The sequence below is a fragment of the Callorhinchus milii genome, unplaced genomic scaffold (genome assembly GCF_018977255.1).
Source record: "Callorhinchus milii isolate IMCB2004 unplaced genomic scaffold, IMCB_Cmil_1.0 Scaffold1, whole genome shotgun sequence".
Lineage (NCBI taxonomy): Eukaryota > Metazoa > Chordata > Chondrichthyes > Chimaeriformes > Callorhinchidae > Callorhinchus > Callorhinchus milii.
Genome location: NW_024704742.1, coordinates 44,131,366 through 44,144,015, shown reverse-complemented (window position 1 = coordinate 44,144,015; position 12,650 = coordinate 44,131,366). Strand labels below are relative to the sequence as shown.

The 12,650-nt window shown below is 36.8% G+C and overlaps 1 protein-coding gene across 2 annotated transcripts in view; it reads right to left on the bottom strand.

Annotated features, from left to right (window-relative positions):
* Positions 1-12,650, bottom strand: part of tbc1d19 (TBC1 domain family, member 19) — a 51,557-nt gene that overhangs the window by 34,465 nt on the left and 4,442 nt on the right. For both annotated transcript variants that reach the window (XM_007889068.2, XM_007889069.2), the window contains exons 2-10: positions 11,905-11,977; positions 11,388-11,433; positions 7,854-7,929; positions 5,870-5,944; positions 5,665-5,728; positions 3,494-3,540; positions 3,166-3,276; positions 2,854-2,926; positions 980-1,018 (exon numbers count right to left, since the gene is read on the bottom strand). In XM_007889068.2, the coding sequence (XP_007887259.1) occupies positions 980-1,018; positions 2,854-2,926; positions 3,166-3,276; positions 3,494-3,540; positions 5,665-5,728; positions 5,870-5,944; positions 7,854-7,929; positions 11,388-11,433; positions 11,905-11,977 (604 nt within the window). The remainder of the gene's footprint in view (positions 1-979; positions 1,019-2,853; positions 2,927-3,165; positions 3,277-3,493; positions 3,541-5,664; positions 5,729-5,869; positions 5,945-7,853; positions 7,930-11,387; positions 11,434-11,904; positions 11,978-12,650) is intronic.

The following is a 12,650-nucleotide window of genomic DNA, read 5'->3' as shown; positions in this document are numbered from 1 at the left end:
GAAATAGGACTGGGGGAACATTTTGACAATGTGAAGTAGCACAGGTTTTTGGGGAAAAAAGAACCTAAATATGCCCTAAATGGGATAGTTCTAAATTATATTGTGAAACAGACAGATTTAGGAATGTAGATACATGAATCTTTAAAGGTGGCTGTGCAGTTAGAAAAAGGCAAACAAGGAAGTTTATGGGAGTAAAGATAGATCATTATTCTAGCGTGATTAAACATATTTCATGCCAGACTGTGTAATCCAAGTGAAAATAATAACCATGTTGTCTTCATATACAGGGCAGGCTTAGCACTAGCTGCTGCTATCAAGAGGTGTGAAAAAAGAAGTATTTCATTGCCAAGTGTTGTTTTCTTTCCTCCCTTCCCCAAAGCTAATAACATATAAAAACTGCCTAAAATTAATATCCTACTTCTCCCAACCTTTATAATTCAATATTCCAATATAACAAGCAGGCTCATATGAGTAATCTGAGGTTGACCTACATTTATTTAATCATGAGAAAATTGTCCAATTGGAAATTCTATCAAGAAACTCACTCTTAGTGAGTGCTATAATAATAATTAAGAATACTCTTGGACAGCCTCTCTATAATTGGAGGTTTTCAATTACATCAATCAAAAACTGTTGATTCATGGATGGAAAAGTAATAGAGATCTTTAAGAAATGTTGAATTCATCAACTCTTTCCCTCTATATTCACCATTTTTCAATTTGGCTCTGCTTATAAAATACAGAATTCTCAAAAGCAGGAAAATGAGTAGTGCCTGAACTATCGTTATTAAGCTATGAAAGCCTGCTGCTTGATTGACTCACTCGCGTCTCCACCTTCTTTACGCGAAATGTTTGGCTTCCTTGCATCAGCACCCCCTGAAAATCCTTTCAAATCAGGAACTTGATAAGAGGGGGAAAAAATTCACTAGTCTTTGCAGTCAATAAAACTATTAACTGTTTCCCTGTGTACTCACTCTTACCTTTTTGCCCAAGACGTACGTGGTCACTTTCAAACAAATCTGCAAGAAATCGTTCAGTAAAATTTTGTTAGGTTAGTTAATAACAGAATATTTAAACATTTCCATAGGACTGTTTAACTGATAGCTATACCTCATAATACCATAAGCTAAATTATTTGATATGTAAATCAGTAAACATTGCTTTTATACATAAATGGCTGTAGAAATAATTCTGCAAATAATTCTTTCAAAACAGGACTACTGCATTATGGTCAGTCATATTTAGTGCAAACTATGTTCTGGCAAAGCAAACACTGAAACATAGAATGGACAAAGAGCAAATCACTATCTAAACACAACAACAACAACATTACATTTGTATAGCGCCTTTCACAATAATACAATAATAATAATCCTTGCATTTGATATAGCGCTTTTCACGTCGGGAGGACGTCCCAAAGTGCTTCACAGAACACACTGTAAAGTGAATTGACTGTATATTTGTGGGCGAACGCGGCAGCCAATTGCGCACAGCAATGTCCCACAAACAGTCGTAGATTGAAAATGACCAATTTATTATTGTTTTTTTTGGGTTTTGGAGGGATTATTATTAGGCGTGTGGAGTAAGCAAACTTGCCCAAGGTTTCGCCCTGTCTGGAATTGAACTCAGGTCTCTCGCTTGCAAAGCGAGTGCTCTAACCACTGAGCTACAGGACTCCACTTCATGTCGGGAGGCCAACATGTTGGGATTTTGCAATGAGAATCTATCATTGAGCTTGCAATTATTCTTTACATAAATTCTTCAAGGTGCATGTGCAAAGGTGTATGCATTCACAAATATATGATACAGTGTTTTATATAGAAAGACTGGCACTTAGTGCGTGGGGGAGAAAGGCAAAGTGTGTGGGGAGACAAAGCAGGATTGCTTGTATGTGAGAAAGAGAGAAGACCTGGCATTGTTTTCGTGGGGGAGAGGAGGGAATTTTTCCATGGCAAAGAGAAGTATGTGGGAGAAAGAGAGACAAAGGTTGGCACTGTGTGTAGAGAGGAGCAAAGGAATATGGAAGAGAAGTTCAAAGGCTAGAACTGGATATGTATTGGGTGTGTTCATATGAGACACACACACACAAAGACTGGCATTGTGCATGGAAAGACAGAGAAGGCCTGAAATTCTGTGTGTATGTGTCTGTTTGTGGGCAGAGAAAGGCAGGTATTGTGTGTGTTGAGGAGAAAGAAGAAAAGGCACTGTAGGTCGAGGAGTCTGTGAATGCAGATACTGGATGTGTGGAGGAGACAGAGGACAGGCATTGTGTATCTATGTAGGATGAGAAGTCTGGCACCATGTGTATGGAGGGGGGAGAAAGAGTAAAGTTTGATATTAATGATCAAACTCATTTTATCTAGTTTTCTTGTAAGAGAGATATAAGTTTTATCCACCCACATGATGAAAGCTTATATTCGCTGGCAATGCTCGCACTGACAATCATGTAGTAATGAAGAAAACCCAACATATGTTTACTTTGCCTTTTTAAGCGGACGATAGAAATTTATTTTACCCTGATTTTTGTTTGTTTTTTTGATTTTTAGAGAACGTTGACTACAAAAATGGCTGATTTCCAAAGCGTAAGTTCGCCATGGAGGTCACTTCCTACGTACTGTGGCAACCCAAAAGGTTCCCATTTTATACTTCAAAACTTGATTTGAAAAAAGGGAAAAAGAGTTTAACGATGGGAACTAATTTTCCTTATTTTAGGGAAAATAGGAGAAATTCCAATTATTACCAATTAAAACCAAAGACCAGCAAGCCTAAATATATTCTCCTGTAAATTACAGTAAGCCTAATATCTGTCATTCATCAAAAGCACAACAAATATTCAACAGTTGCAAGGACTTACCAGTGGGGATCTGTATTGAGTCATCTATGCCAAGCTGTCCATAGTTTAAACCAAGTTCAGCAAACAGTTCCCTCTTTGTACAATAAAACAAAATGTCTATTAGACACAACCTGCCTCAACGGAACCTGTTCTAGAGCTTGAGGCAGGTTTACCTCTGCAGTCAAAAATCTTACTGAAGCAAATCCGCAATTCTAATAGTAATGCTTGATTTCTCCAAATAGTGACCTTTGTATTTTTAAAGTCTTTTTTCATTTATTGTTAACGGAAATCACTAATTTCCAAAAACGTTTAAGATAGAAAAATGTTACTTACCAGCTCAGGAAGGCCTTTTACTGGCAAAGGAATGTTGATTAAACCCCAGTTACTGCACAATCCATTTTGATCACCAATATCATAATTTGGATTACGAAGATTAATCAGCACCTAAAATAAGATTTGCATTATCAAATAGTTCAAGCAAAGAGACACAATAAAAAAGAAATCTTGTTTTTGTTCACTATTTTTCACCTACTTCATGTTTCATACAAAATGCCAAAAATGCAATCATGCAGAATGCAATATATCACCTGAAATAACAAACCACTCTATATTCAATGATACAATTGAAGATTAGAAGATTAAACAAAGTGGAAAATTTTACCTCTAAAAAATCTTTAGGAGCATAAACTGGTCGGAATTGGCTCAGATCTAGAAAAGCGCATAAAACACAGGTACATCTTAGATGCTAGTTTTGAAGATGTAGCACAAAAATATAACAAACATTACAAGCTGCGTCATTTACAAGGCAATTTTAAATCTGCATTAACATTTAACAGCTGACGTTCCAGTGTCTTCAGATCTGAAGAATTATGCTGTAGTGCAAAATCAGCTCTATCCATAGCAATTCTATTTAGGTTTATGTGGTGGGGAGGGGAGAGGGGGGCTTGCTTCAGAACAAATCAAACTCTGTTCTAACCTGGAAAAACACAACAGCAGCCAGGTACTGAGGTAGTCCACAATGCTTTCCCAGATCAGATTCCCCCCCTGTCCAATTGATCTGAAATGGATCTACTCCCAAGCATACATGTCTACTGAAATTGTCTGGCAGCTGAGCAGGCAGGTCCCAAGAAATGAAAACTAGATAATTTTGTTATGTAGCTGAGACTCTGATCACAAGGTACTCCCACAACTTTTCTTTCCTTCCAAGTATGGGTACAGTATGCAGCTTGCACATGTCCAGTGATTTGTTTAGTTTTCCTTTAGTTTATTTTTGCAGAGAAAACACTCAATTTTCTGTGGAGCAATTAACTCATCAAAGGTTTCATCAAAACAAATTGTGTTGCACAGTTGTGGAACAGACCATGTACAAGCAGTCTTTGGACTGAGCATTTAGAGAATTTAATACATTTGTTATAAATTTGAAATGAAATAAAAAAGCATACAGTACAGATATTTTAAAAAAATCAGTTCAATGCAAAACTAATTATACTCCTGGCGTGAAAGGCGCTATATAAATGTAATTTTGTTGTTGTTGTTATGTGGCGCCTTTCACATTGGGAGTGCATCTCAAAGTGTTTAGCAGGCTGGGTACCCGAGTTAGAGGTGGGAGCTATTGGGGGGTGTAATATACAATACACAAATACACATTAAGAACAAGATCTAGGTTTGATTCTGGCAGGTCCCAAGTGAAAAGTAGTTGGGACAGTCTTCTGAACTTCCCAGTAGGATAAATAAACAGCAATTAATTGCCCAAAGTTGGGCATTAAAAGGTATTCTCACTATTTAAAAAAATAAGAATAACTAGAGCAGAAAATACAAAGATCAGTATGGTGGGGATCTTCATATTCTTGAGTAGTACGAGAGTTTGCCTGAATTTAAGTCTTGTTTCTATCGACTTATAATAATAATCCTTGCATTTGATATAGCACTTTTCACGTCTTCTCGACATCTCAATGCACTTCACAGAATAGACTGTAAGGTGAATTGACCATATATTTGTGGGCGAAATGCGGCAGCCAATTGCACACAGAAGTGTCCCACAAACAGTCGTGGATTGAAAATGACCAATTAACTATTGTTTTTGTTTTTGGAGGGATTATTATTAGGCGTGTGGAGTAAGGAAAGTTGCCCAAGGTTTCACCCTGCCTAGAATTGAACACAGGTGTCTCGCTTGCGAGGCGAGTGCTCTAACCAATGAGCTACAGGACTCCACTCCAGGACTTGGGATTGTCTGTTGATGGTAGTCAGTGCAATAATGCACAATAACTCCATTTCCCAGAACTGAAATCCTCCACCTTACGCAGAAATAATCATCAGTCCAAAAAACACATTCAGAATTAAGTATATAAAAATTAAGCTGCTTTACCGCACCGCACATTAGCGCACAGCGAACCCAGCTCAGTAGGATCTCATTTGCTCTGCCCCAACCATCTTCCTAACTGCATTACCAGAATTCTATGCTCCCCTCCTTGTGGAGGTGACTTCTTTCATATTCCTTTGTGCTGCCTCATAATCTTCCGGAAAGAAAGTTCTATTTTCCACATAAATCAAAAGACTAGACTCAAAACCATCAGTAATCCCAGATATTATTGGAACTGATGTTGCTGGAACCATACTGCTTTGCATGTAATAAAAAAAAGTAATTATTAAAATAAACTCGAAAGTAAAGATCGAACAAAATAGTTTAAATCACCTACATTGAGACCATTTTTCATAAATATCTGTTAAGTTTCTTTAATATACAAATTATTCAATACTACTGCAGGCAGATCAATGAAGAAAGCTGATAATTATCTTAAAGCTCACTTTTAAAAAATATTAATCAACATATACCTGGTTCATCAGTGCCCATCTCATTCCATTTGTTCAAAAGTTCTTTCTGGTCGTCTAAGGATCGCTGTATGGCAAGAGGGCAAAATTTACCATAATAACTCAACAAATTCCTCACAAGTTTCCAATATTGTCACTTTACTAACAGTGGCAGAATATGAAGTTCCACAGTGCGTATGTTAACTGAGATAGTTGAGTTGCTCCTTACCTTTTGTGCTAGAGGGATATTCAGCTCTGTGCACATACTATTCAAACTTTTCAGAACACGTTTCTCCCAATAGACCTGAGGAAAAGGACAATATTAATATTTCAGAAGCAGAACTGATGATCATCATAGAAGTATGCAGATCAATAACTCCAACCAGCATTCAGTGTATATAAGCTTTCTTTGTTATTCATCATTCAAGAGACCTACCATGCATGGATTACTTTTCAACATTTTGATTTTTGATCCCCAGATTCCTTTAGATGAGCTGATCTCTGCTGAGGGATGAATTCAGCTACCTTAGTAGATGTAAGAGAGCTTAAATTAACCTGAATAGCTGTGGGGTTGGCACGGAAAGTAAAATCTAGACTTTTTTTAAAAAATTAGCTACGAGAAAAAGCATTAGGCCAAGAAACAGAATAGACATTACAGAAATTAATTTCTGAATCCACAAACATCAATAAGGCATTTTACATACAATATAAATATAATCCTTGCATTTGATATAGCACCTTACTACATGCATATTTTATTCAGTGATGTTATCACTAAGAATTAACTAAACTGTTACAGGCTTTGTTTGGCCAAGAAGGGAATCTAAAAACTACTTTCATTTTGCAGCTTTTTACCAAATTACTGTATGTGTTTTTATCTAAGATAATCAGTTCTCAGGGTAATCACTAAAATTTGCATGTTACTTTAGAAAGGCATATATCTCTGTTTATTTGTCTAAAATGTAGCATCAATCTATTTCTTGCCATTGCTTTTGCTGTTAGTATAATTATTTCACATCTGTCACATAGAAAAGCTCATTTAGTTCCTACTGGATCTTTTTGCTCAGACACTATATTACTCAAATATATAATCTTCTTTTACATAGATTATAATTTTAATGGATCAAAACACTCCAAGTTATTACTTTTGATGACTGCATTTTTATAATAGCTGGACTGCGCAGAATGATACTTTACTGAATCAATGCGTTTTTAACCTGCAAGATAATAATAATAATCCTTGCATTTGATATAGTACCTTATCACATCTTCAAGACGTCTCAAAGCCCTTCACAGGATATACTGCAAAGTGAATTGACTGTATATTTTGCGCACAAAACTCGGCATACAGCAATGTCCCACAAACAGTCATGGATTGAAGTGACCAATTTATTATTATTTTTATTTTTTTTGAAGGAATTATTACTCCCGGAAAAGCGATCCACCAATCTACTAACAACTGGGTTCCTACTTACTGCTTGGTAAACAGAGGCATGTGGAGTAAGGAAACTTGTCCAACATTTCACCCTGCTGGGAATCGAACCCAGATCTCTCTCTTGTGAGGTGAGTGCTCTAACCACTGAGCTACAGGATTCCATTACAAGATGGTAACAGTGTTGGTCTAGTTAAGCATTCACTTGGCTGTTCTCGGTTTGCTAAAGGCTTACCACAAAGTTTAACACCAAAGGAAAAAAAAACTATTGAGGTAAATGATCAGGTTTGCAATGTCAGTGTGAAAAACCAATACTACTACAACACATCCATGTAATAAAAATTACATTACAGTAAAAATAATAGATTGGATATGTGTGATGGTGGGTAAAAGGAGGAAAATCACCTTTCTTGTTAAAGGTAACAAGATTAATTAGGGAATGCAGATTAGGCCAAAGAAACACTGACAATGATATCCACAGCTATCCAATTCCAAGATGCAAAATTTTTCTATGTACGTTCATCACATGGCAAACTCTGATTGAATACACTATACAGCAATGTTAAAAGAGTTATTACAGGTAAAACAAGTTTTTGCTGAGAAGTTTTTCAATATGAAAAAATATCTTCTGAAATTCAACAATTCTTTGGAAAGTTCATAATTTTTAAATCACTCAACCCAGTTAGTCTCCTATACCATGTCAAATAATTTTCATACTCTGTACTACAACGTGATCTTTTAGGGACAGCTAACTAGTTTTCAAAAATCATTTTAAACAAACCTGTGCTCGCCTCATGTATGCCAATGCTTCCTTAATGTGCTCAATTGGGGCAGACGGATGAGAAGGTGGGGGAAGGCTGTGTATGGAAAAGATTTACAATTAGAACCCGTCAGAGTTACAGTTTGGAACAATACATCATTGTATACTTCCAAATGTTGGAAAAGAATTACACAGCAAAGGGCTTTTAAGCAAGAGACCTCAGTTCAAAAGCAGCAGGCTGAAGGATTGAGCATTTACATTGGCTATAATGGTTTTGTGTGAAATGAATGAAAATATCAACCGTGTCCCCAGTGAATTAGGGCTCACGACAGAAAACCCTGGACTACGCTGACAAACTCTCTTAGGATACCTGGTGTGCTAAATGGAAAATGTCGCACTGGTGCAGCTCGAGTTGTACTTTCCAGATTAGGAAGGTGATATTTGGACCATAGATTGCCCAATCCTCAACCAAAATGGAAAGTATTTCATTGAGATCCATTTTGGGTAGCTTTTGGCACACGGTTAACACACTATGCCACAAAAGTATCATGACATAGGTTGAATATGGCAAGTTCACATCTCGGTCAGGCTCGCTGTCTGATGATGTAACTGAGCCAAACAGAACTGATTCATTTACTAAGTGAAATTAACTGAAATTAGCTGAGGCAGCAGCAAACATGGTACCGTGGACTACAGTTCCCCTGTTCTGGAGGAAAGGGAAAAAAAATCAAGAGTTCCCACACCTAATGCAGTGACAAATGCTGAACAGTATTCTTGTGTGGACATCAAAGGCTCAAAATTGCACATAGCTTTAGCTTCAACAACCCCTCAGGGTACTCAGCTAAAGTGGCCTTTATATAAAGGTGGTCTCTGAGCAAGGGTTTGTTGGAGTGCGAACCTGGCTGTCTGAGCTGTTCCAGGGTGTTTAATAGGGGGTGGTTGCTGAATGGAGGTGGTTATTTGAATAGGTTTGACTGTATTCATTTGTAGAAAAAGATTTGTTGTTGAGAAAGAATGATTAAAAATGTATATATGAAGAAGCACCAAAGGGAAAATGACTAATTCAGGCCACAGTAGTATTGTACTAATATTTACAATCTCTTGTTACATCACTGCTGTGATAAGTTAGTTTCAGCACCAAGAAGAAACGAACCACATAGCTACAGTGGGCTTCTCCTGAACAACAACTTGCATTTATATAGCGCCCTTCCCACAGGGTAGCGTCTCAGAGCACTTAAAATAAAAAAAACTGTGAACAGTGAAAATGTTGTAGTGGAGTCAGACACAATAATTCATTATATACTGTACACTATCATAGTACCACCACTATGTCACATTCAAAGTGTTGGCATTATCAGTACTGTAAACCAAAGCCAAAACACCTTCTTGAAAAGTGACATGACATGCAATAAATAAAACAATTCATTAGATCAAATTAACTTTTGCTCCCTCATAAATTGTTTTGGTCACTTTTGTCTGATTAAGAAGGAATTAACTAGGTCAGATAAATAAATCTCAGCTCTGTGCTGTGAAAATGAAATAGTTACGATCATTGGTGAGTTCTGTTCATGTATTACTGATGGTACAGAAGAGGGTGTTGGGAGAAAGATATGATTATGCTTCAGAAAAGTCCGGAGATGTCAAATCTGAAAGGAGCAGGAATAGGTCAGAAATGATAAAAACGTAATATAAGGAGTTGAATCTAAAATGAAAGCAAAGCTGCTTGTAGAAAGGACAAAGACTAGAAAGCTCATCAAGCAATAAGTAGTCCATACATTATACAGATAATACTACGTTCCTGCATCTAAAGAGTCTCACGTACAGGATTAAATATTCATAATAATTACTCTGGGTTGAACCACTATAGTCACTCATGGCTAAGCTAGATATATTTAATGTAAGTTGCAATTTATATTCTATTTGGCAGCAATTGTGGAAAAGTGCTGGCAAAACCATGTCCCAGTTAGAACAAGAATACATTACAATATTACAATATTTAAAGATGTAAGCTCAAGTATTGGCTATGTCACTTTACTGAAGTTTGCCTTTTCCTTAATGGATGCATAGTGATGTAGTTTAGAAACTTTACTCAAACGTTAATGGGGATAAATTCAGGAATTAAAATATGCTGCTTTGTGTTTAACAAAATATCATTAAATGTGTAAACTACCAAGATTTAAGAGTAATACATTTCCAATAACATCCACGCTACTTGGGCTAACTTTTATTTTTTTAAAAAATGAAAAATTTAAAATGAAATCAGTCAGTCAACAGCAATGCCACTCGGAATCTATCTAAGAATAGACTTCTGTTGAAAAATGGATTTATAACTTTTTGCAGTTACTCAGGTAACAGCCATAGTGTATGTTTTACAGTATTATTAACATTGACTGAGTAATTTAAACATATTAATTACAAAAGATATTTAATTTGTGCTGAATGATTCTGAACATTCAAAGGATCTGGACCAAATAAACACAGAGGAACTGCAAATGAATTTTTACATAATTGCAGGATAATGCACAATGGAACAGTAAACATGAAATGCGTACACACAAATGAATGAGCGTCAATTGGCAGAGGTGGAAAAGAAAGGAAGAATGAGATTATTGATTATTCAATGAAATGTTCTGTCAATGTGATGTTTTCCACAAAATTCAATCAAATACCACAATGTATCTCAAAAGTATTGGCTATACATCAAAATAAGTTATTCTGCTGCATACAGTTCACTGAAGAGGTCATATTTAAAACACTGTATGCAAAATGTACCCTTATTGATGTGTCCCAAAGAGTTTAGAGAATTGCACCAAACAAAATTATGGGGCTTGAGGCTCTAAGTTATAAATTCAACATTATAACGGGATCGAAGAGCTTCAAAATAAACAGCGTCTCATTTTTCTGCCACAAAAATACTTGTCTTGGCTTGAAAATAGTGGGGAAAAGTTCAAAAAAAAGCTAAATTTACGATTGTCACCAATTAGTTATAAATCAGCTAATGAGAATTGTGGGCATCTATGATCACCTTTCATCTGTTTTTGAGGTGTGATCTGAAGCTATGGTAACCATCATCAATCTTCTTTTGAAGGAAATGATCAAAGGAATCTTACCTTTCACCTATTTATAAAGTGCTATTTAAAATGTTTACTTGCCCCGACGGTTGGATGGCACACTACAGAGTATGTACAGCATAGAAGGACGCAATATTCTGTCCTTCAGTCAGCTGTGCCCCAATTTCAAATCCACTTTAGGGATGAACAGAAGCTTTGTGTCTCTTCACGTGGAAACAAAAAAAGGATGGTCTATCCTTGACCGATCTTCTGCATCTCCCAGTAATCAGCTCATAAAAGTAATAAAAGAAATAAAGTAGCTTCCTCTCTTGAGCAGTGGGTGGCAGATTCAAAACAAAACCCATAGAAAGTAAACAACGTATTATTGTTTTCTCCAAAAATTCTGAAATATTCAAAGCACAAGAAAGAGGGGAGAGAAATCTATACACAATTGCAAGTAGATCTCACCAGGCCAGTAATATATAGACATATTTAGAAAACATACACATTGAGCTCACGGTAAACAGCATTCTGCAGCTTTTTCTCCCAACCTACAAAACAAGAAAAAAATACTGAGTGCTAAAGCCACATTTATAGGGTACTTTCTGGCTCCGTATCTTGAAAAGGACATTGACATTCTAAAGTCAGGCAAGAATCAGGCTGATTCCAAGGCTTCTTTTGTTATATATAGTGCTTCAAAAACAATGTTTTATGATAAAGCCATCAAATATATCTTCAAATACAAGATATACAAATATATTTAGCCCCAAATTATTCCATCACAAACTACACAATTCCACAAGTGCTTACTGTCTGAGTGATCAGTCAGATTTCTTCTTTGTTTCCATTGTTACTTCAGTACATTGCTTCCTCGTCTTCAATTGTTATAATATAATTTAAAATAACAAAACCAAAAACTATCTAATGTAATAATAATCCTTGCATTTGGTATAGCGCCTTATCACGTCGTCAAGACGTCTCAAAGTGCTTCACAGGATTTACTGTAGATGTAGAACTAATACCTGATTTCTGCAAGAATACCTTCAGATCTTCCTTGAGAGTGTCAATTCGAATCTCTGATTTATGAAGACTAGTCTGCAAAAAAGACAGGAACAGAGGTTGAAAACTCTGGATGTTGGTTACAGAACAAAAAACAATGGAAATGCATCTCAGAGGGACCACGCTGCAATATATCTGCAATATATAACCTATATACAGGGTGACTTAAAAGTCGTGACGCTACCCTATTACCTAAAAATATCATCATTTCTTTAAGACATTGTAATGGTATCACTTTTTGGTCACCCTGTAATTCTTACAATTCTGGATAATCCCAAATCACCGAAATAAAAGTAAGAGACCTCGTAAACGATACATCTCACAATTGTACAGTGTACCCAACTGTGCTTTTTTTGTTTATTTCATGGGTACTTCCCAACTCTTCCATCCACAAGATGCAGATTATTCGGAACGCTGCAGCTTGTGTCCTCTCCTGCACCAGGCTCCACGAACCGATCACCCCCTTCCTTGCCCGGCTTCACTGGCTCCCCACCCCTCAGAGAATCAAGTTCAAAACCCTGTTCTCACCTTCACAGCCCTCCATGGTCTTGCTCCCACCTATCTCTGCGGCCTCCTAACCCCATATCAGCCTGTTCGCTCCCTCCACTTGGCGGACACTGGCCTGCTTCACGTTCCTCGCACTTCGCGTCCCAACGGGCAGTCGTGTATTCAGCATGTCTGCCCCCAGCATGTCTGGAGCTCTATCCCA